The sequence below is a fragment of the Eubalaena glacialis genome, chromosome 3 (assembly GCF_028564815.1).
Source record: "Eubalaena glacialis isolate mEubGla1 chromosome 3, mEubGla1.1.hap2.+ XY, whole genome shotgun sequence".
In the NCBI taxonomy this organism is placed as follows: Eukaryota; Metazoa; Chordata; class Mammalia; order Artiodactyla; family Balaenidae; genus Eubalaena; species Eubalaena glacialis.
Window position 1 is genome coordinate 58,415,050 of NC_083718.1, and position 24,886 is coordinate 58,439,935.

Here is a 24,886-nt window from a genome sequence, read left to right on the forward strand (position 1 = left end):
TCCTCTTGTTTTCTGGCTAAACCTGCAGTTTCCTACATAGGCCATTTTTTGCACAGACCTAGAACACCTCTCTTCCACCAATTTGTGGTTAACTTCTACATCAGTTCCTAAATTAAGAAGCACTTTCTGATTAGTATTTGCTCATCTCTGCCCCATACCAGGCTCCACCACTCACCCTACCCTCACCAGCCCCAGAATTCATTGCATGCCCACTTCCATGTTTTGATAGCTCCCTATGTTTATCTCTTTTCCAGAGTACTTAGAACTTGGGATTATATTGTTCTATTTCTTCCACCAGAGTGTGAGCAACCTGAAAGATGGAACTGTGTCTTTTTCTTCCTTGTATTCCAATCTGTTAGCCCAGTATTTAGACCCCCAACAGACACTTCTTATATGTTTGTTGAATAAATACACAAAAGAATGAACAGGTAAATGAATTGGAAGATGCTGTGAAGGAGGCTAAGGTGGTAGGTTTGACAGCCCATGTGGACTAAACAGATAACTTTTCCCTGTCCACAGCCTCAGACTGACTCCCAAAACCCTGCTACCCACAAACTCACTTCTGTGAAAAAAATGTAAGTGTGGGTGGCCAGAGGTGGTCTCACCTGTGCTAGTATGGAGCAGCACCCTTTTCTCTGCAGTTGCAGAGAGACTTGCTGAGGTTGTTCTCAGAGAGAAACACTGATATCATGGTTTTGGTCCTGATGCTAAGGCCATTAAGAGTGGGCAGTGGGCAGACACTTTCCAAAGCCATTAACTCTGACCACTTTAAAGACCACATTCAAGAACACAAAGCAAGTAAGGGACAGAAAGAGTCTCTCCCTTCACTCCCAGCTGGCTGGGGGCTCTCCATTTGCACTGTGTGTCATATAGCTCACTTCCCTCTACTCAGCATTCAGCCTCCGGATGCCCAACCCAAACCAATTTCTGAGCAATTCTTCCAGTGAGTGCCCCGGCCCTGTTGCACTCCCAATTATATCTAGAGATGCTTAACCATGAGACATTTCAGTGTACCGATCACTTGGCATTGCTTTCCTGTTAACTTGGTAATCACCACAGCCTGCATTAAAAAAAAAAAAAGCGGGGGGCGGGGGGAAAGAAGCCTCTTTGTCAGGCCAGACCCTAGTAATTGTATCAAAGGGGAAGGGAAGAAAAGCCTTCCAGTTTTTCTCTTCATCCTAAAATTTCTGCCTTGGGAAAAATTACTGGGATGATCTTTGTTAGGATTAAAGGTGAGTTTTTGATGATATTAGATGGTATAACATCCAGAGAGCTAGGGATGCCTGAAAACTGCCCTATCTCTTAAAAATGTGTGAAGCCACAGTATATACACAATGAACAAAGCAGATTGGGAATCAGTGTATTCTTTATTATTAGCTAAGCCTGAGTCCACCCCAGAGGACAACCTAATGTTAAAAACTGGAACACAAGGCTTAAACTCAAGGATAGAGTCTCGTATCCCTTCTCACTCAATTTACATCTTGGGACCAGCCCACTCAAGACATGCTTACTGGGAAAGAGAGAGGGAAGGAAAGGGAGAGAGAAGGAAAGGGAGAAAGGGAAAGAAAATAAGGAAAGAGGGGAAGGAGGGTGAGAGACAGACAGACAGACACTCGGTCTATTTATCCACCCTGCCATATGGATCTCAGCAGAGAAAGCAGACCATCACACCCCTTGGGGCACAGTCTAGCTAACCAGTTCCACCTCTGCACTCTCTGAGGAGAGGGAAACATACTGGAGAAAGAGTGGAGTTCAAGTCCAGCTGGTCTTCAGGCTCATCTGAAGAGCTCTGGTGAAACACTGATTCCTGACACTTACCCCCCAGCATTCTGATTCAGCAGATCTGCTGCAGAACCCAGGAACCTGAATTTTAATAGTCCCTGGCTTGGGAACAATTAGTGAGCCTACTTCCTCTCATCAGGTGAAAAGGAATAATAATTTGATCATGGACTGGTGGTATGAGGTAAAACTTTTACAGTCTTGAGGGTCGGAGGCGGGTGGAGAAGAGTGGTTTCACGGTAAATGTTGTTCCCAAGATGTGAATATTGCCGCTGCAGATATTCTGCATAAGAAAAATGCTTTTGATTATCTTTCCATTAATGCCACAGACTAAATTATGATAAGTGGAATCTCTAAACCACCAGGTGGCCTTGCCATTTGTCAAAGGTAAGGCAAGCACACCCAGCAACTATGCATCAGTCCCACATATATCTGGTGAGTGCCTCCACCGACCAGTCCAACGTGAAGGCCCAGAAGGAAGAAAACACGACCCCTCCTCTCCCAAGGTGCAGTCTGAGACCTTCATCCGATCAGAACTTTTGACACTCCTTAGGTCACACTTTTTTCTTAAGTTGATTTTATTCCCGTTTTCTTTTTTTTTTTTTAATAAACCACTTTATTGAGATAATATATCACACAATTCTCCCATTTAAAGTACACAATTCAATGGTTTTTAGTATATTCACAGACTTGTGCAACCAACACCAGAACCAATTTTAGAACATTTTCATCAACACAAGGGATAATCCCACCCCCCCCATAAGCAGTCATTCCTCACTCCTGTCACCCCAGTCCCTGGTCACCACTGCTCTGCTTTCTGTCTCCATGGATTTACCTCTTTGGGTCATTGCATAGAAATGGAGTCATTCAATATGTGGCCTGTCGTGTCTCGCTTCTTTCAGTGAGACCATGCTTTCAAGGTTCAGCCATGCTATAGTGTGTGTCAGTATTTCATTCCTTTTTTTTTTTTTTTTTTAGTATTAGTTGTTTTGTTTGTTTGTTTGTACTGCAGGTTCTTATCAGTCATCAATTTTATACACATCAGTGTATACATGTCAATCCCAATCGCCCAATTCAGCACACCACCATCCCCACCCCACCACGGTTTTCCCCTCTTGGTGTCCATATGTTTGTTCTCTACAACTGTGTCTCAACTTCTGCCCTGAAAACCGGTTCATCTGTACCATTTTTCTAGGTTCCACATACATGCGTTAATATACGATATTTGTTTTCCTCTTTCTGACTTACTTCACTCTGTATGACAGTCTCTAGATCCATCCACGTCTCAACAAATGACTCAATTTCGTTCCTTTTTATGGCTGAGTAATATTCCATTGTATATATGTACCACTTCGTCTTTATCCATTCATCTGTCGATGGGCATTTAGGTTGCTTCCATGACCTGGCTATGGTAAATAGTGCTGCAATGAACCTTGGGGTGCATGTGTCTTTTGGAATTATGGTTTTCTCTGGGTATATGCCCAGTAGTGGGATTGCTGGGTCATATGGTAATTCTATTTTTAGTTTTTTAAGGAACCTCCATACTGTTCTCCACAGTGGCTGTATCAATTTACATTCCCACCAACAGTGCAGGAGGGTTCCCTTTTCTCCACACCCTCTCCAGCATTTGTTGTTTGTAGATTTTCTGATGATGCCCATTCTAACTGGTGTGAGGTGATACCTCATTGTAGTTTTGATCTGCATTTCTCTAATAATTGGTGATGTTGAGCAGCTTTTCTTGTACCTCTTGGCCATCTGTATGTCTTCCTTAGAGAAATGTCTATTTAGGTCTTCTGCCCATTTTTTGATTGGGTTGTTTGTTTTTTTAATATTGAGCTGCATGAGCTGCTTGTATATTTTGGAGATTAATCCTTTGTTGATTTGTTTGCAAATATTTTCTCCCATTCTGAGAGTTGTCTTTTCGTCTTGTTTATAGTTTCCTTTGCTGTGCAAAAGCTTTTGTTTCATTAAGTCCCATTTGTTTATTTTTGTTTTTATTTCCATTACTCTAGGAGGTGGGTCAAAAAAGATCTTGCTGTGATTTATGTCAAAGAGTGTTCTTCCTATATTTTCCTCTAAGAGTTTTACAGTGTCCAGTCTTACATTTAGGGCTCGAATCCATTTTGAGTTTATTTTTGTGTATGGTGTTAGGGAGTGTTCTAATTTCATTCTTTTACATGTAGCTGTCCAGTTTTTCCAGCACCACTTATTGAAGAGACTGTCTTTTCTCCATTGTATATCTTTGCCTCCTTTGTCATAGATTAGTTGACCATAGGTGCATGGGTTTATCTCTGGGCTTTCTATCTTGTTCCATTGATCTATGTTTCTGTTTTTATGCCAGTACCATATTGTCTTGATTACTGTAGCTTTGTAGTATAGTCTGAAGTCAGGGAGTCTGATTCCTCCAGCTCCGTTTTTTTCCCTCAAGACTGCTTTGGCTATTTGGGGTCTTTTGTGTCTCCACACAAATTTTAAGATGATTTGTTCTAGTTCCGTAAAAAATGCCATTGGTAATTTGATAGGGATTGCATTGAATCTGTAGGTTGCTTTGGGTAGTATAGTCATTTTCACAATGTTGATTCTTCCAATCCAAGAACATGGTATATCTCTCCATCTCTTGGTATCATCTTTAATTTCTTTCATCAGTGTCTTATAGTTGTCTACATACAGGTCATTTGTCTCCTTAGGTAAATTTATTCCTAGGTATTTTATTCTTTTTGTTGCAATGGTAAATGGGAGTGTTTCCTTAATTTCACTTTCAGATTTTTCATCATTAGTGTATAGGAATGCAAGAGATTTCTGTGCATTAATTTTGTATCCTGCAACTTTACCAAATTCATTGATTAGCTCTAGTCGTTTTCTGGTGGCATTTTTAGGATTCTCTATGTATAGTATCACGTCATCTGCAAACAGTGACAGTTTTACTTCTTCTTTTCCAATTTGTATTTCTTTTTCTTCTCTGATTGCCGTGGCTAGGGCTTCCAAAACTATGTTGAATAATAGTGGTGAGAGTGGACATCCTTGTCTCATTCCTATCTTAGAGGAAATGCTTTCAGTTTTTCACTGTTGAGAATGATATTTGCTGTGGGTTTGTCACATATGGCCTTCATTATGTTGAGGTAGATTCCCTCTGTGTCCACTTTCTGGAGACTTTTTATCATAAATGGGTGTTGAATTTTGTCAAAAGCTTTTTCTGCATCTATTGAGATGATCATATGGTTTTTATTCTTCAATTTGTTAATATGGTGTATCACATTGATTGATTTGCGTATATTGAAGAATCCTTGCATCCCTGGGATAAATCCCACTTGATCGTGGTGTATGATCCTTTTAATGTGTTGTTGGATTCTGTTTGCTAGTATTTTGTTGAGGATTTTTGCATCTATATTCATCACTGATATTGGTCTGTAATTTTCTTTTTTTGTAGTGTCTTTGTCTGGTTTTGGTATCAGGGTGATGGTGGCCTCATAGAATGAGTTTGGGAGTGTTCCTTCCTCTGCAATTTTTTGGAAGAGTTTGAGAAGGATGGGTGTTAGCTCTTCTCTAAATGTTTGATAGAATTCACCTGTGAAGCCATCTGGTCCTGGACTTTTGTTTGTTGGAAGATTTTTAATCACAGTTTCAATTTCATTACTTGTGATTGGTCTGTTCAAATTTTCTGTTTCTTCCTGGTTCAGTCTTGGAAGGTTATACCTTTCTAAGAATTTTTCCATTTCTTCCATGTTGTCCATTTTATTGGCATAGAGTTGCTTGTAGTAGTCTCTTAGGATGCTTTGTATTTCGGAGGTGTCCGTTGTAACTTCTCCTTTTTCATTTCTAATTTTATTGATTTGAGTCCTCTCCCTCTTTTTCTTGATGAGTCTGGCTAATGGCTTATCAATTTTGTTTATCTTCTCAAAGAACCAGCTTTTAGTTTTATTGATCTTTGCTATTGTTTCTATTTCATTTATTTCCACTCTGATCTTTATGATTTCTTTCCTTCTGCTAACTTTGGGTTTTGTTTGTTCTTCTTTCTCTAGTTCCTTTAGGTGTAAGGTTAGACTGTTCACTTGAGATTTTTCTTGTTTCTTTAGGTAGGCTTGTATAGCTATAAACTTCCCTCTTAGAACTGCTTTTGCTGCATCCCATAGGTTTTGGATCGTCGTGTTTTCATTGTCATTTGTCTCTAGGTATTTTTTGATTTCCTCTTTGATTTCTTCAGTGATCTCTTGGTTATTTAGTAACGTATTGTTTAGCTTCCATGTGTTTGTGTTTTTTACGTTTTTTTCCCTTTAGTTCATTTCTAATCACATAGCATTGTGGTCAGAAAAGATCCTTGATATGATTTCAATTTTCTTAAATTTACTGAGGCTTGATTTGTGACCCAAGATGTGATCTATCCTGGAGAATATTCCGTGCGTACTTGAGAAGAAAGTGTAATCTGCTGTTTTTGGATGGAATGTCCTATAAATATCAATTAAATCTATCTGGTCTATTGTGTCATTTAAAGCTTCTGTTTCCTTATTTATTTTCATTTTGGACGATCTGTCCATTGGTGTAAGTGAGGTGTTAAAGTACCCCACTATTGTTGTGTTACTGTCGATTTCCTCTTTTATAGCTGTTAGCAGTTGCCTTAGGTATTGAGGTGCTCCTATGTTGGGTGCATATATATTTGTAATTGTTATATCTTCTTCTTGGATTGATCCCTTGAACATTACGTAGTGTCCTTCCTTGTCTTTTGTAACATTCTTTATTTTAAAGTCTATTTTGTCTGATATGAGTATTGCTGCTCCAGCTTTCTTTTGATTTCCATTTGCATGGAATATCTTTTTCCATCCCCTCACTTTCAGTCTGTATGTGTCCCTAGGTCTGAAGTGGGTCTCTTGTAGACAGCATATATATGGATCTTGTTTTTGTATCCATTCAGCAAGCCTGTGTCTTTTGGTTGGAGCATTTAATCCATTCACATTTAAGGTAATTATCAATATGTATGTTCCTATTACCATTTTCTTAATTGTTTTGGGTTTGTTTTTGTAGGTCCTTTTCTTCTCTTGTGTTTCCCACTTAGAGAAGTTCCTTTAGCATTTGTTGTAGAGCTGGTTTGGTGGTGCTGAATTCTCTTAGCTTTTGCTTGTCTGTAAAGCTTTTGATTTCTCCGTCAAATCTAAATGAGATCCTTGCCGGGTAGAGTAATCTTGGTTGTAGGTTCTTCCCTTTCATCACTTTAAGTATATCATGCCACTCCCTTCTGGCTTGTAGAGCTTCTGCTGAGAAATCAGCTGTCAACGTTATGGGAGTTCCCTTGTATGTTATTTGTCGTTTTTCCCTTGTTGCTTTCAATAATTTTTCTTTGTCTTTAATTTTTGCCAATTTGATTACTATGTGTCTCGGCGTGTTTCTCTTTGGGTTTATCCAGTATGGGACTCTCTGCGCTTCCTGGACTTGGGTGGCTATTTCCTTTCCAATGTTAGGGAAGTTTTCAACTATAATCTCTTCAAATATTTTCTCTGGTCCTTTCTCTGTCTCTTCTCCTTCTGGGACCCCTATAATACAAATGTTGTTGCATTTAATGTTGTCCCAGAGGTCTCTTAGGCTGTCTTCATTTCTTTTCATTCTTTTTTCTTTAGTCTGTTCTGCAGCAGTGAATTCCACCATTCTGTCTTCCAGGTCACTTATCCGTTCTTCTGCCTCAGTTATTCTGCTATTGATTCCTTCTAGTGTAGTTTTTTTCAGTTATTGTATTGTTCATCTCTGTTTGTTTGTTCTTTAATTCTTCTAGATATTTGTTAAACATTTCTTGCATCTTCTCAATCTTTGCCTCCATTCTTATTCCAAGGTTCTGGATCATCTTCACTATCATTATTCTGAATTCTTTTTCTGGAAGGTTGCCTATCTCCACTTCATTTAGTTGTTTTTCTGGGGTTTTATCTTGTTCCTTCATCTGGTATATAGCCCTCTGCCTTTTCATCTTGTCTATCTTTCTGTGAATGTGGTTTTTGTTCCACAGGCTGCAGGATTGTAGTTTTTCTTGCTTCTGCTGTCTGCCCTCTGGTGGTTGAGGCTATCTAAGAGGCTTGATGGGAGGCTCTGGTGGTGGGTAGAACTGACTGTTGCTGTGGTGGTCAGAGCTCAGTAAAACTTTAATCCACTTGACTGTTGATGCGTGGGGCTGGGTTCCTTCCCTGTTGGTTGTTTTGCCTGAGGCAACCCAACACTGGAGCCTACCTGGGCTCTTTGGTGGGGCTAATGACAGACTCTGGGAGGGCTCAAGCCAAGGAGTACTTCCCAGAACTTCTGCTGCCAGTCCTTGTCCCCACGGTGAAACAGAGCCACCCCCTGCCTCTGCAAGAGACCTTCCAACACTAGCAGGTAGGTCTGGTTCAGTCTCCCCCGGCGTCACTGCTCCTTCCCCTGGGTCCTGGTGCGCACACTATTTTGTGTGCGCCCTCCAAGAGTGGGGTCTCTGTTTCCCCCAGTCCTGTCGAAGTCCTGCAATCAATTCCCACTAGGCTTCAAAGTCTGATTCTCTATGAATTCCTCCTCCCGTTGCCGGACCCCCAGGTTGGGAAGCCTGACGCGAGGCTCAGAACCTTCACTTCAGTGGGTGGACTTCTGTGGTATAAGTGTTCGCCAGTCTGTGAGTCACCCACCCACTAGTTATGGGATTTGATTTTACTGTGATTGCGCCCCTCCTACCGTCTCATTGTGGCTTCTCCTTTGTCTTTGGATGTGGGGTATCTCTTTTGGTGAGTTCCAGCGTCTTCCTGTCGATGATTGTCCAGCAGCTAGTTCTCCCGTTTTCTGACTTTATAAAAATGGATCCTTTTAAAAAAAATTTTTTTTTATTGAGATACAGTTGCTTTACAATGTTGTGTTAGTTTCTGCTGTAGAGTGAAGTGAATCAGCTATATGTGTCCCTCCCTCTTGGACCTCCCTCCCCAGCCATCCCACCCATCTCGGTCACCACAGAGCACAGAGCTGAGCTCCCTGTGCTATACAGCAGGTTCCCACTGGCTACCTATTTTACACATGGCATATGACCACCCTTCAGATATTTGAAAACTTCTCTCCTCCACAGCAAATCATCTCATTTTCCTATATTTGTTTTTGGTAGTTCTACCTTTAAAGCAACTAATACGTTTGAGCCTTTTGAAAGTATCTGTAATAGAAAAATTAAATAATTGATCTTATCAATGTGAAGAAGCCTGTATAAGATTATTTATTTGTCTGTTCTAAAGTTTCGTTTGGTTTTATATGTGTATTTGGATGAGGCTGTCGTTTTGAGGTTTGGGAGAAGATGTTCTGTGGGGGATATGTTGGATATTGGGAAGAAATTTGGGGTTCTGGCCCCTTTAAGGCACTGAGTTGATTCAGGAGAAAGGGCTATTAGCACATAAGGTAGGAGTGAGCTGAAGACCAAGCATGTTTTGTATTGATCTAAAATGAGAAACTCAGGCAGTGAGAAAAGAGGGGAGAAAGGAAGGCAGACAGGATAGTTGCTCCAAAGATCCGCTAGAGAATGGCCTGGAAGCCATGAAATAATAACTGTGCTCCCAAAGCAACAGGGAGAGAGAAGGCACTCACCCACACCTACCCCTGAAACGTAATTGGACCCTCTAGGAATAGGTGGGATCAGGAACTCTACTGAGCTCTAGGACAGGCTGGAGATGAAAGTTGAGAGCTTTTCTGCAGCTATTAAGGAAATACGTTTTGAGAGGGTTAAGATATTTAATGTGAACATAGAACTTTTTGAGGTAACTTTAACTTCTGGGGCTTCATATGCTTATAAGATAAATATAGATTTTAGTTAATCATTTGCTATCTGGACAGATATAGATCCAGTAAACTGTATCATATGTTATATCCCCTGTTTTAGTAGAGTTCAAGGAGCACTTGACTCGGGGTCTGAAAACTTGAGTTCAAGTGAATGCAGGAAGTCATGCGATCTTTCTGAGTACAGTTTCCTTCCTTGTAAAATAAGACTTCAATCTATAACAATTCTGCCTTCCTCTTGTGTTTCTTGCAAGAATTAAATGGAAATAAAAGCACACTTGGTAAAATACTAGTTCTATAGGAATATACTGTTATTCCCTGGTGTATGCCTGAAGCAGGCGGTGCCTTGTTCTAAACTACCTTAAATGCGAGCGACCCTTGACCGTGGTGTGGAAGCAAGCTGGACAGTCCTTGTGCAAGAGGAGTTAACACATCTCCAAGAGGGGCCTTGCATAAAGTCTACCGAACCCCTACAACCTCTCCCTAACACAGGATGCTTCAGTGAGGTTGCTACGTTACCTCCCTTGTGTGGCATTATGCTGCCACTTGCTCTGGCCCTCCGGCTGACTCTCCAAGGGGCCCTCTGTCACACCTGCAGTGCACGAGTTCCGCCACTAGGGGGCACTGTAGGTCCCATGAAGTCCCTACCCCACCTCTCTTCCTAGCTACCCTTCAAGGATGCAGAACCACATCAACGGCACCACACTTTCCAGTGACCCAGAGATCATATATTTATAGAGCACCCAAACCACTTTTCCTCCGGTGCCAAGCTCTGCCTTTAACTTGCTCCATCAGCTCCTGCAGTACAGTACAGCTCCTCCCATGGGACCTCTGCTTTCTGGCTTGCCTGTTAAACATTAAAATCTGCCCTGAGGCTAAGCTCTTCAAGACACATGATTTAAGCTTTTCTTTCAGGTAATTAGATATTGTTCTACAAATAGGGCTGTTCTCTCTGAAAGATGAGCAGCAATTTATTTCCTCTGCCCTCTCCTTAAACTTAAACTGAACTGTAAAACATGGCCATTTGATTGTTTAGTGCAATCAGGAGATTATTCTGCAGGAGGAACAGATATCCATCTTCTTGCTAACGCTAAGCTTGTTCAGGCATTCCTTACTGGCTGCTGTGAAGACGGCGGACAGCTGTGCTTAATCCCTCTTGTTCTTTTGAAAGGTGGACTCCGCGGTGTTTTATTGTTCTCCATGCTTCTGTAATCATCGCCTAAGTAACCAATTACTAGGTACATTAACATACCTTCACCCTTGGTGGAGGAATATTTTTATTATCCCCATCTTTCTGATAAAAAGATGATGCCAGGAAGTCAGGCTATTTGCCGAAGCTAAACAAGTAGGTGAATATGGGGGAGCCACACAGCGAACCCAGCTCTTTGGTCCTCAGATCCCGTAAAACTGTGTACTGTCTGATAAACCCAACATCAGATGAAAAGAGGGAATGCAAGATGATGCAGGATTCATACACAGATTCAGTGAGGATTCCTTACAGCTCTTGATGAAGTACCGTGAGACCTTCTAAACTGTTCTCTGATCCAAGGGGCCCTTATGCATAGTGGGAGGAAGGACCCTTTCTGGAAATTGCTTCTTTTCTTGTGCAGGGGGCCGGGTCTTCCCTCATCCTCAAGACTGTGCCCAGCATTTGATGAACGGAGACACTCTGAGCGGGGTTTACACCATCTTCCTCAATGGAGAGCTAAGCCGGAAGTTACAGGTGTACTGCGACATGACGACCGACGGGGGTGGCTGGATTGTAAGTACCTGCGGCTGTTCTCCATGCCCACCAGCATCATTGATGCTTCAGTCCACCTGGCTCAGCACCCATCCATCCACACTTCACCATCCTCTGGCCATCCTTTCACCCACTCCCCTCATGCCCAACCTGGGGCTTTGCATTGTCCTCAGGGCCTTGCTCAGCAGCCCATAGGTTTGGTGAAGCACAGGAAGGAATAAGAATATCGAGGCTGCAGTGGCCTAGCCCAGTGAGGAAGCCCCAGGAAAACGGCTCCTTCTGTGGGGATAGTTCATGCAGGAGGGAAAGGGAGTAGTGGCTCAGAGAGGCCCAGGGGTCTTGCCTGATGAAGACTGCGGAAATAATAAAGAAATAGAGGAGATGAGTCCCCTGCAGGAGGAGGTGAGTCTCCATGGGGAGATGATTAGGATCTTTCTATTGGAGAATTGCATATGGCGGAGCAGATGAGGGGCAGAACCCGGATAGCCCCCTCTAGTTACAAAGGCCACCCCTGTCCCCATCCTTCCCTGGCCTCTCTGGTTCTCCCCAGAGCTGTCATAGCCTTCAGGGAGGAGAAGCGGTGGGGAAAAGAGAGACACCATTTCCTGTCACCACCCTCCTCCCATGTCTGATAGGGCAGTACAGAAAGAAGCGGAAGGGCAGCCTGGCGAATGGCCTCACACATCAGTACAGGCCACTACGCAGATGGGCGAGTTCCGGCAGCCTGGCCTGCAAGCAGAGCAGCATTAGCTCAGGCAGTGCAGATGGAAACCCAGCCCCTCCACCCACCCTCCTCCTGCAGATCCCTCCTCTAGCACCAACACACAGCGCTGGATTTTTCACAGTGCAAAATGGATAGCTGTTGAATGGAGTTAAATGGTGGCTGTGCTCATAACAGCCACTCTTGGGAAGCATTTTCTTTTATGTTTCTGACATATTTGTGCCTTCTTCTTAAAGCATAATTGGAGATTGAAGTCGAGGCTGATGTATTGGAGGGTAAATGAAATTAGCACTTAAACAGCTCGGAAAGTGAATGATATGCAATTGCTTTGCCTGAAATAGGATGATGACAGTTCCTAGCTGATCTGAAGTTGGTCCCATTCTTTTGGTGAGAAATGCTTTCTAGTGCATTCTGTGGTGCAAAAAGATTAATTTGAGAGCCAAGCCTATTTCCCTTGACTAGTTGGGGGCTTCATATCCTTTCTACATTGCAGGGGTGCAAATAAGTGTCAACATTACACCCTGGCCTATTCATCAAGCGCCCCTGCGCTTCACAGAAGGGCTCTGAGCATCTCCTACGACTGCTGTGCAAATACCGAGCTCCGTACTGCAGTGGCGCTTATCTGAGAATCTTTGTCACTGCAGATATAAAACCCAGTTATAGCAGTTTTACTCGTTAGAGTTTACTTTCCTTAGCATTTTCTTCATTCCCCCTCTTTCTCTTCACAGGTATTCCAGAGGCGGCAGAATGGCCAAACTGATTTTTTCCGGAAATGGGCTGAGTACCGCGTTGGCTTCGGGAACCTGGAGGATGAGTTTTGGCTGGGTAACGCCTCTTTTTTGATTCCCTTGGAATGCAGCTCGGGCTCTTTGTCCATCTCTCTCCTTTCTGTGTCCACCTGGGATTATCAGAAACCCTGTGTCCGTTGAGAAGCTGACAGCTCGTGAATTGCTTTCAGTACCTCTTGCTCTGTTAGGCTCCACTATTGATCTGTTTCTATCATGGTGTGGTGTTTTCCTCTTTGCTCTGTCTCTTCCCATCCTCATTAATAGTCTCTTATGCTGATGGGTCTTGACATGAGGCAACTTTTACAAACGGGGAGAGCTGCCTGGTGAGGGAAGGGGGCAGAGGGGGCAACAGGATGGCTGGTCATCTCTCAGAAGCCAGGCACCAGCCAGGCAGCCTGCAGGTCAGAAGAGAAATGAGGCAGTCACTCAGCTCTAGTTCCTTGGAAGAATGTTATTACTGACTTGGGACGGGAAGGGAAAAAATGAAAATGACATTAGAGGTGACCAGCAATTTCCTAGAGGTCTGACACAAGCAGGAGGTGTAGATTGAGAACTGAACTGGTGTGAGAAGATAAACACGCACCTGACCCAGGCAGATGGCAGTGGAGCCAATCCCAGAAAGTAGTAAATTTATTTTTCCCTGCATCTCCCTCTTGGTTGGATTTTCACAGTGATTATAAAGGGAGGCAGGGGAAAGGCGGATAATTGTGTTCTGTATTCGTGGTCTCCTCTCTCTCTCCCCTGTCACTATCCCACTTAGCCTCAACGTCTTTCTCCTGGACGCTCATATAACAACCCCTAACTGGCCTTCCTGCCTCCTGGACCACCCATTGTCCACATGGCCAGGAGAATCATCTCCCTCACGCCAAAATCTGAGCAACGGCTAACCCCATTTGTAGAACTTTTAAACCACTCCCCATCACCAGCACGTGAAGACTAAACACCTTAGCTATGGTACAAGGCCCTCCTCTTGGGCCTGCTCCCCACCACCAAGAGCCCTGCTCCTCTTCCCTACACCTCCCAACCAACACCAAACTCCAAACGCTTTTTTTATGGAAGTATAGTTGATTTACAATGTTTCAGGTGTAGAGCAAAGTGACTCAGTTATATATATATATATATATATATATATATATATATATATATATATATATATATATATATACACACACACACACACACACACACATACTTTTTAAGATTCTTTTCCATTATAGGTTATTACAAGATATTGAATATAGTTCCCTGTGCTATAAGTAGGTCCTGTTGTTTATCTATTTATATATAGTAGTGTGTATCTGTTAATCCCAAATTCCCAATTTATCCCTCCCCACCCCAAACTCCAAACCCTTAGAATCACTAATGTTTCCTCTGCAAGGAACGCTCTGCCATCCAACTCTCCCCCTCCCCCATACACCTTGCTGTGCTCTGTGCATATTCAAAGTCCCAGCTAACCTCTTCTTCCTCCATAGGACCTATCCTACCCATTTTTCTCACCCTTTGCCTGTGGGAGAATTAGCTACTTTCTCTTTTGTGGTCCAAATCAGCGTCCATTTTCCTTTCTGTCTCTCTTGACTATACTATGTAAACTTCTTTCAGGGCTGGGACCAAACCATATTCATTTCTAACCTCATTACTTATCACAGTGGCTGGGGATAGTAGGTACCTAAAGAGTAGATAACAATCAATCAATCAATCACTTGATAAGAATTTATTGAGTGCCTATTAGATGCCCAGATCTGTATTTGCTGTTGAACATAATAAAAAATATAAGGTAAAAATCACATAAAAACATTGAAAGAGGGCTTCCCTGGTGGTGCAGTGGTTGAGAATCTGCCTGCCAATGCAGAGGACATGGGTTCGAGCCCTGGTCTGGGAGGATCCCACGTGCCGCGGAGCAGCTGGGCCCGTGAGCCACAACTACTGAGCCTGCGCGTCTGGAGCTTGTGCTCCGCAACAAGAGAGGCCGCGGCGGTGAGAGGCCCGCGCACCGCGATGAGGAGTGGCCCCCGCTCGCCGCAACTAGAGAAAGCCCTCGCACAGAAACGAAGACCCAACACAGCCAGAATAAATAAATAAATAAATAGCGTTCCCTTTAAAAAAAAAAAAAAAAAAAAAAACATTGAAAGAGAAATCAAGTAAATCAGAAAATATCCTTACCTTCTAAGAGTTTACAAACAGCTTGGGAGATAAGTATAAAGCACAGGAATCAATGCACCGATAGCAGACAGTGCTCATGTTTCCCAAACCTCAGCTACGGTACACCACGTTCACAATTTTTACCATATCTGGGAAATATCTGAACTACCACGCACTTGAATTTTCTATATCTCGCTTGTTTTTTTAAAGAAATCTACTGTTTTGTGAAAGAAACTTTACAGCAGTGCCAAAAATGGAAAGCTAGTCATCATGTGCCATAAATAAAAGGGAGTCTCAAAAATAAACTCAATGAAAAGAAAACAGTATATATATTATTAAATGCCAGTTGTTGCTGTGTTGGTGGTACTAAAAATGGAGATTAGAAAGTGTTGGGTGTAAACCACAAAGTACAAGATCCAAACTGAGACTGAGAGTTACCGTTAGGATCAGGGTTAAAGTTTCCCCTTAATCTATTAAGAAAAAGAGAGAATTTGGAAATATCTTTCTCCCTACATGTTCAAAGTTATTTAGTCCTTATTCCCCAACTACTTCTCATATCATCAGAGATGCCCTCCCACATTGGGAAACACTGTACTAATCTATGAGCTACTGACAAGAAGGCTGCAGATACTCAGAGAAGGAAGAGTCAGCTTCCTGGAGAAGGCATTGAGGGATGAGTAAGAAGAATGCAGGAGGGAAGCACACAAGAAAAGAGGGAAGGCAGGGATCCTTTTGACATGTGCAAACGGGACAATGGAAAATCCATCCAACCAGAGCAAAGATGCAGCTCAGGGAAAGAAGAAAATGAGGTAAGATGGGTTGAACAAAGGCACGTTGTGGTACCTAAAGTGGGGAAGAGAAGGTTTGACTCAACGCCATATGTAATAGGGAGCCGGGGAGGGCTCTTAAATAGAAGCACGGCCTGGTGATGTGTAGTTCGGTGACAATACTCAGGTTAGGGGTAACACTCTGACCCATGGTTTATGTTGTAAGTTGGGTTCCCTAGAAGCAAAGCCTGAGACAGGGATTCTTGTTCAAGTGATTTATCAGAGGAGTGCTCTCAGACGGGGAATGAGGGAAGTAGCATAGAGCAGGGGGAAATGTTCAACAGTGTGATCTTGGTGGGAGACTAGCTTCAGTATGATCCTCAGGGAAGCTCTGGATCATGAATTGCTCCTCAGAGTTGGTCCCCAATGGGGCAAGGGGGCTGGGATTTGGTACCTCCACATCAGGTATTGATGGAGGTTTGCCCCAAGGCATGGGGGAGGGAGCAGGTAACTTCCAGAGTAGAGCAACTCCTGTCTGGTCAAGGGCAATGATCCAAGAAGGAGGCAGCTGTGAGTTGTTAGCAGCTGGGGGCTATGTCCACTGTCCAATTAAAGGGCATCTGGACTGTCTGTGATCTAACCAAACTCTCCAGATGTGTGTTGGCTCCTATTTCCACTTGCCTTCGAAGGACCATTTTTCCCCCTCTTACAATTCTCTCTTCTCTCTACTTCTTCATTGAATTTTCCCCTATGCATCTTATACTAGAAAACATGCTGTAACATCTCCCTTCTTCAAAATAAAAACAGTACAAAATAAAAAAATAAAGGGCATCCGGGCAGGGCACCACCAGGATCCACCATATCCACACAAGCACAAGTCTAGGGTAACAACAACCTGGCACATAGCAAATAGCAAACAGCTTTCAACATATAACTTAACATAAAGCTTGAACTCTCAAACAGGACAGGGAAACAGAAAGATTGAGGAGACCCTCAGCCAGTCATTTCACTTCTCTGGACTTCAGCCTCCTTTTCCACAACACAAAGAGACTAGCCTAAGTAATCTCTAGATTCCCTTCCATCTCTGCAAATTTTTTTATTCTAAGTCATGGTATACTCTGATAGATATCAAGTGTCACAGTAAAGCAAGAGGACCCCAGTTCAGTAAGCAGGTAGAAATTAGGAGGACTCAAAGATCACCAGCAATGCGAGGCGTGTGGTTCAAAGTCTGGGCAGGTAGTCAAAATCAGAAAGTCCCAGAGCACAGCCATCCAGGGCAAAGAGACAAGAAAATACATATGAGAAAATATCACCAAGGAAGATCTGGGCTCTGCCTAACTCTGGACTCACGGGGTCTGCACCTTACAAGAATCTATTAGACCAAGGCCTGGGAAGCTTAGAGGCCAAGGAGAGAGTGGGTGAGGGAGGGTAACTGCCCAGAAAGACGAGTGAAGACGTAGCAGTGCAAGATATAGCAAGTAGACTAGAGAGAAAAGAACTGGAGTTAGGAGACAGGTGACAATATTCTCTGACCCAGTTATGGGAGCCTCAGGAGGGCTGGAGGCTGAGAGAACAAGGGGCAGTGTAATTAAACGTGGACGGAACCCCCTCCCAGGCTACTAGGAGATGGTAGGATATCCTGGACCCCGAGGGCCTACTGTGAATTACTCTGATCAGTCTTTCTACCTCTTGCTTCCTATCACTCACACCAAAGAATTCACAGCCATGTGATGCCTCTTGTCATCTTCAACTAACACCATGGTTTGCAGTGGGAGGTGGCGGGGGACAGGGCCCGGAATCCTGAGGCTCGGGGCTTGTCCGGTACTGGGTCATGACTAGATGGTAGGACCCCTGAGCTGACCTGCGGTGGGAACTCATCAGCAGAACTGGTCTGGTCTTTTTGCAGGAGGAAATTCAGTCTGGTAGGGTCTGTTTGATAACAACCTGGGAAGGACTGAAGGCAAAAGCAATCCCAGTACCCCTCCTCTTTCCCAGAACATCTGTTTTGAGGCCACAGTCGCATTTTGCCTCCCATTTCCAAAGCCACTGAGGCCAGGCTGACTGCGTTCTCTGCGCTTCTCCACAGGGCTGGACAACATACACGGGATCACGTCCCAGGGCCGCTATGAGCTGCGCGTGGACATGCGTGACGGCCAGGACGCCGCCTTCGCCTACTATGACAAGTTCTCGGTCGAGGGCAGCAGAAGCCTGTACAAACTCCGCATAGGAGGCTACAATGGCACCGCAGGTACCTTGGCCCCGAGCAGCCCCCGAGGGCAGTGGGCCTGCAGCAGGACCGGGCCCCCATGTTCTAGGCCTGAGCTTCAGAATTCCCCGCTAGCCAAGGAGGAGGGCGGAGGGCTGGCGCACTGCCTCTGGTCCACACTGCCCCTCACCACTCAGGTGACCTGAAATCAATTTCTCAGGACTTCAGTTTCCTCATCTGGAAAATCTTAATAATGATGCCTGTCCTAGTTCACAGAGCAGTCAGGAAAAAATGTGATAAATAGAGCGAAAGTGCTTTTAAAGTTAACAAAAAAAAGTACAATGTGAGGGTGAAGGATTATTTTTCTCGTCTAGATTAATCAATATAGGCTCGTATCCAGTGACAGCATAATCATCTATTGTCTGGTAGAAATCTCCCCTGTAATGACATCTAGGAAAACCATCTTTGAACTAATAAAAATAAGACAGATCCCCCCATTCTGAGCTCTACTCCCCTCCATCAGCAGTCACCATAACACCTCCATCAAGGAGCACACAGCAGCTCTAAATGTTCCCCATGGGCCACATTCCTTTTCATTCCTCCACGAGAACCCCATACATGGTCATGTTTTCTGTACAGATTTTTATGGCACTTCCACTAAGTAGACCAAAACCATCTCTATAAGCTCTGTTGCATTAATAGTTTTATCAGAACATAACATCCAGTCTGCTTCTTAGGCTTTGCCAGTCCATTTTCAGGGTTCTCTTATAGCACATTTCCTAAAACCTGTTTTGCCAAATATTCCACTATCTGGTACATGGAGTTATTGGTCCTTTCATTAACTCCAATTATAGGGCTAAATGCTAGGATATAAATTTAGCAACATTTTTATAACTCTTGGAATTCAGAAGATCATCCAAGTGTTGCCTCTCCAACGACTGCATCTGCTCAGTTATTTCTCTGCTCAGCCAGGTACTGTTACTCCAAAGAGAAGACACACTTTCCCTTGTTCTTTTTCATATGGGAGATCATTCCCAATGGCAATCAGACCTGCCCGAAGTGCCCCAACAAAAGATCCAATTTACCACACTTTGGGCATAAAATAGCCATTGAAATGGAGTGTATTAAACAAAATATCAGACTAAATCATTGCAAAAATAACCTGATACCAACCACTCCCTAAGATTAGAATCGTGCCTGCAGAAAAGCAGTTCTTAGTTCTCCCACAGAAAGAGAAGCAAGCCCTCCCACTTCCTTACATGGCCTCCCTCCCTCCCTCCACCTCACCTGCTCCAGGCCTATGCTCTTACCTGTCTAACTTGGGCCCAGCTGCTGCAGCCTCTGTTGCAGCTCTATCTCGCTACCGGGCCCCATGGAGGTCATAACTGTTGGACTGCGTTCTACTGTCATGTCTCAGAGGCAAGTCCCACCAACAATTTGGCCAATCATCATAAAGTAATTGCAGTCTGACCTCTTATGTCATATATTCAGTTCATCTTCTTCAAAAGATGAGAAACTAGGCTTATGTAGGCTGCCCCCTTCTCTGGGCAACTTCACACAAAGGTTGTTCTTTCCAGATTGGAAGGTCTCCAGGGAGGAAAAGCCCATCCTCTCTCTGGCATTTACTATTGCCCAAGTTCCCTGGCCTTTATCTTATATGTTGCTCATTTTTACTGGCCCTTCTGGCAACAATCCATACCCATGGCCTCCAATTCCAAGTTCAGCCCCTTCTCCCATCTCCGTTGTTCTCAAGGCTACAAAAATCCAAGTCTCTAACCAGGATTCTAATTGGATTAGAACTGAAAATTCCAAGTCAAGTTATCAATAAAAGGTTGTTGAGCAACCCCTAAAAGTTCATTGTGTGAATTGTGAGGACTCAGAAGAAGCATAAGACATGACCTCTGCAAGAACTAAACATCCATTTACAAAAACAGACCATTAAGAAGCAACTCATCACAAAATGAATGGTACTCACTCCCAGTTTACTGGGCATTCAGAGAAGGGGGCTCTGGGTGGTTGAAAAAGGCTTCGTGAAGGCAGTGGCGTTTGACTGGGATCCTGATGGTAAAGGAAACATTCCAGGGAAGGAAAATCCTGGGAGAAAAATCACAAAAGGAGCAGTTACTGTGGAGGGAGGGAAAGTGCAAAGGGCCTGGCTGTCCAGGACAGGGTGTGAGTTCAGAAAGAATAAAAAAGAAAGTGGGTGGAGCCAGGCCCTGGAGAGCCTTAAAACCGAGGGGGCAGAGGAGTTCTGTCTTAATATGGTGGGCAGTGGAGAGCCACGGTGGGTCCTGAGTGACACAATGGATGTGGGGTTTTAGAAAGATCAAAGTGACAGCCATAAATAGGATAAAGTAAATCTGAGTGAAGGACAGAGAACAGCTGGAGCTGCTGCATTAATCCTGGTAGGAGATCATAGGAGACTTGACTGATGTTAGAAATTAAGAGAAAAGTACAAATCTGAATAGCAGTTTGAGAGAGAAAAACCAAGACTTAGATAATGTACTGATGTGCAGAAAGCACAACAGAGTGGAAGTGGGAGAGAACTGTTCCAAGGGAGTAATGAGGGCAGCTTCTAGATTACAGGGAGACAAGCAGGAGATGAGAAGGTAGGAACGTGGGTAGAGACAACATAGGGAATTGATGGTAAAGAAAGGGTCTTTAGAGAGTAGGATTAATTCAAGATTTTTTAAGGCAAAGGATATGATTATGAGTTAGGGTGAGAGGAGATGAAAACCCTAATATATATATATATATATATATATATATATATGTATGTATGTATGTGTGTATATATATATATATATATATATGAAAAAAGGAAAAAATAAGAAATCTTTTCTGCCTTCTCCAGGACCTGGAAGACATGGGAAAGCATGAGTTGCAGGTAGTGGGATTAGCTCTGGGTGGACACAAAGCCTGGGTTTTTAGAGACTAGGAGGGGGAAATGAAAAAGATGGGATAGAAATCATGACATATGGACTTAGGGACCCAACTGGCCTGAAGGAATCAGGCTTCCCCATAAAACAAAGATCATCTTCCTAAGAGTTAAGTTGTGGCCAGAAGCACTTGGAGGCATTGAGTGGCCACTGTGAGTGTGGACTCGGAAGCCACAGGATCACAACTATGACCTATCCTGGCTTAAAGTGACCTCAGAAGCATCTAAGACAACACTCATTCAGTAGCGTGAGCCCCTTCACAACATTTCTAACCACAAATCCTGCCAAAAGTTTGGCCAGTAGGTATAAATTAATTACAGTTTGATACCTCACTCACCTCAAATACTCAATTCATATGAGTCCCCTGCATAAAATCCCAACAAGAGAACACCCAGCCTCTAAAAACAGAGATCTCTCCATATCTCCAAATAGTATATACCATTTATAAACAGCTCTAATATTTAGCTAATTTCTCCTCATATATTTAGCCCAAATATGCCACCTTGCAGTCTCTGCCTACTGATCCTCATACTTTCCCAAAGAGTTTTTGTTTTGGGGGGGATTGTTTGTTTGTTTACTCAATAGTCCATCAAATATTTGGAGTCAGTGATAATGGACACTGTCTCCCCCTTCAAGCCTGCTCTTCCCCAAGATACAGCCCTGGTTTCCCCAACCACTTCTCCTCCGACATGGTTAGGATTTTCTTATCATCCTGTTTCCTATGGACAGGAACTCTAGTTAGCTAATGCCCCTCTTCACATGTGGCCCCAAGTTCTGAACAGGGGGATATTGGGTGTGAGCTGACTGGGCCTGATGAGCCATGGAGAAAGCCAGGCTGTACGGTGGTGACCCGGACTGGCCCAGGTCGCCATGGTTCATCTCTGTCTCCTCTGAGACAAAAGGAGCCGTGAATGTCTGTGTCCCAGTGCTGGCATGAAAGAAACAGACGGGGATGGTGGGGTGGAGCTGAGTGGACAGAGTTCTGAGCAGAAGGCCAGGGGAATGAGGCACAGTAAGTCCGCTACATACAAACGAGTTCCATTCCGAGAGCGCATTCGTAACTCCCATTTGTTCGTTAAGTCCAACAAAGTTAGCCTAGGTACCCAACTAACACAGTCGGCTACATAGTACTGTACTATAACAGGTTTATAATACTTTTCACACAAATAATACATAAAAAACAAACACACACAAAAATAAACATTTTTAATTTTATAGTACAGTACCTTGACAAGTACAGTAGTACAGTACAACAGCTGGCATACAGGGGCTGGCATCGAGTGAACAGGCAAGAAATAAAGATACTATGCTACTGTACTCTATACAGTACTGTGCAGTAAAGTACACAAAAGCACAACTACTTGGAGAGGATGCACGCACGTGACAATGTACGCCAGACATGTGAACTAACTTATGTGACTGGACGTGCAAACACACGTTCGCATCTTTGAAAGTCTGCAACTTGAAGGTTCATATGTAGAGGACTTACTGTAATGAGCTGGGGAGAGCAGCCCGGAAGTAGTGGACCCAAGGGGTAGGTGGAGTAAGAGCTCAGTGCAGCCAGGCTGAGGAGCCAGAGAGGAACAGAGAGGTGAGTGGAAGGTCTCTTAAGCAGACGCCAGGTTTGTTGGACATGGGTCAAATGTCCAGAACATCCTGACAAAAGAACAACAGGTTGGACGGCCTCATGAATGTGTCTTTTTTCCAGGGGACTCCCTCAGCTATCATCAGGGCCGCCCTTTCTCCACAGAGGACAGAGACAATGATGTTGCAGTTACCAACTGTGCCATGTCATACAAGGGGGCTTGGTGGTATAAGAACTGCCACCGGACCAACCTCAATGGGAAATACGGGGAGTCCAGGCACAGCCAGGTGGGTGAAGCTCTGCCGCTGCATGAATGACCCAGAGCCGTGCAGCCCACGTCCCTTGGCTTTATGTTCTAAGTACACAGGTGGGTCTTATATTTCCCTTTTAAAAAGATACACTCAGAGTGTTGAGAAAGGACTCTCATAAAGAGGAAAGTAATGCAGACACTGGGATAAGAGCAGGACAGAGTCGAAGCCAGAGGACGAAAAGGGAGGCACCTGGACTCAGGAGCTGGAACTCACCCCAGAGATGCCCTTGACAACCAGTCAAGTCCCATTTCATTTTCTCATCTAGCATATCCCATGAAAAGCTCATCAAGTTCAGGGACAGCTTCAGAGGCTCAGCTTCATCCAAAGAAGTGTCCTAGGAAGGGAGAGATCAGAAATAGCAGTGTAAACGGGACTGTCTTTCCCCATTAGAGACCACAAGTCCATAGGCTGGGTTGGGTGATAGGGTGACCAACTGGGCCAACTGGGACCTCTCCAATTTTAGCACTGAAAGGCTAGCAGCCAGGGCACCCCTTAGTCCTGGGCAAACCCAGATGGTTGGTCACCTGATAGGTGGAAACCACCTGACTCTCCCATCAGGAGTGAGCAGTCAAACACAGTTATGCTCTTCGAAATGCTTCTATACTGTTGGGAATTTGAAATTCAACACTAGTTACTGGTGCGTGCAAATCCTGAAAGCCAAAACCAGAAAGCCAGCAATAAGGAATGACCTGCAACACATTCCCACTATAGACCCAGGCCACTGGCAATGTCTAAAGAGAAAAGCTAGAAAAAAATCTCTGCTCTTTTGCCCTTTTTGGGAACTCAGCCACAAGCTTCATGTTAATGGAAAATGACTAAATGCACATCTTGGATTCTCCACTCTCATCATCCCCTATCTTTTCAAGCTGGCAGTTCCGTTGAGGGGGTAGGGGTGATCTGACATGCTTATCTTTCTCCTTCCCAGGGGATCAACTGGTACCATTGGAAAGGCCACGAGTTCTCCATCCCCTTCGTGGAAATGAAGATGCGCCCCTACAGCCACCGTCTCATGGCGGGGAGGAAACGGCGGTCCTCGCAGTTCTAAGCAGTGGGCGGCTGCAAGCCAACTGACCTTTTCTGTCATTTGTTTGTATTTTATAATATGAAACAAGGGGTGGGGGACATAGTAATGCTTTGCAACATATTAAGAGCGTTTGAAGGAAGCAGGATGTAGCAGGAATCAGCTGAGAATCAGCAGCTCATGGTTTCTGCTGCCCCTGGGCCTGACCTCTGTCTCCATGCTCCCTCCTACCCAGTCATCCTTAACCTGCCTCTCTTTTCCCACCAAGGAGGAAAAGTGAGACGTTTTCTTAAAAGACCAATTCAAAGGCAAATCCTGGAGTCAGACTCTGTGACGGTGACAGGCATGTGCCTTCTTTGCTGCCCTCCTTCTGAGATGCCCTTCACTTCCAGGTATTGTGCTCTGGTCACTGCCTTGGATGGCCAGGTTCTCACCTCAGCCCAGAGAAGAGGCCTCAGCAAGAAAGCTTTGCCAACAAGTCCCCTTAAAAGGAAACAGATTAACCTCACCCTGTCCCAATAACCCAAGGCCTTTCTAACCGGCCAAAGATTATCATCTGACACTCTTACTCTTACCAGCCAAGTGTCCTCTGTCACCTTTCAAGAGTAGTGGCCTCTTTTCCAGCCAACCTATCCTTTGCCCACTTCCATCCTAACCCTTAGACCCCCTATGGCCCCACAAGCGCAACCACTGTTTTGGATTCTAGCTCCCAAGGTGTTGCCTGCCCCTGGCCTGGGCTGCATAGCAGTTGTGTACCTAGGGGTCATAAGTCCCTGCCCCTCCCTCGGGTCACAGACAGCAACTTTCTTTGAAGATGGGAGGGGGAGACAGTTGTGGTTTGTAGCACTTTGGGGTCAGGCATGGAGGAAAGGACAGAAGAAATAGAAATCAGGGCCCCCGCCACTGAGATGACCAGTTCCACGGGGAACACAGATCGCACTTAGCTCCATTTCCTCTATTTCTGGTCCTATTTGTCATGGATTTTTTTTTTCCTGAATTGCAAACGTAAGGCCTCATTCCTGTCTTCAGCCAGGCTCTCCTTGGGGGGCGGGGGGGGGTGCTTAATAAGAGTCAGAAGAAGTTATATGACCAGCCAGCCATTCCCCTGACTGACAATCCTTGGGAAGAGGTGGAATT

At 44.2% G+C, this 24,886-nt stretch overlaps 1 protein-coding gene across 1 annotated transcript in view; it reads left to right on the forward strand.

The window, feature by feature from the left end:
- TNR (tenascin R) overlaps positions 1 to 23,773 on the forward strand; it is an 89,474-nt gene extending 65,701 nt beyond the window's left edge. The window contains exons 17-21 of the mRNA XM_061183081.1: positions 11,142 to 11,293; positions 12,722 to 12,818; positions 17,774 to 17,935; positions 22,541 to 22,704; positions 23,654 to 23,773. Of these exons, the coding sequence (XP_061039064.1) occupies positions 11,142 to 11,293; positions 12,722 to 12,818; positions 17,774 to 17,935; positions 22,541 to 22,704; positions 23,654 to 23,773 (695 nt within the window). The remainder of the gene's footprint in view (positions 1 to 11,141; positions 11,294 to 12,721; positions 12,819 to 17,773; positions 17,936 to 22,540; positions 22,705 to 23,653) is intronic.
- The last annotated feature ends 1,113 nt before the right edge of the window (positions 23,774 to 24,886 follow it).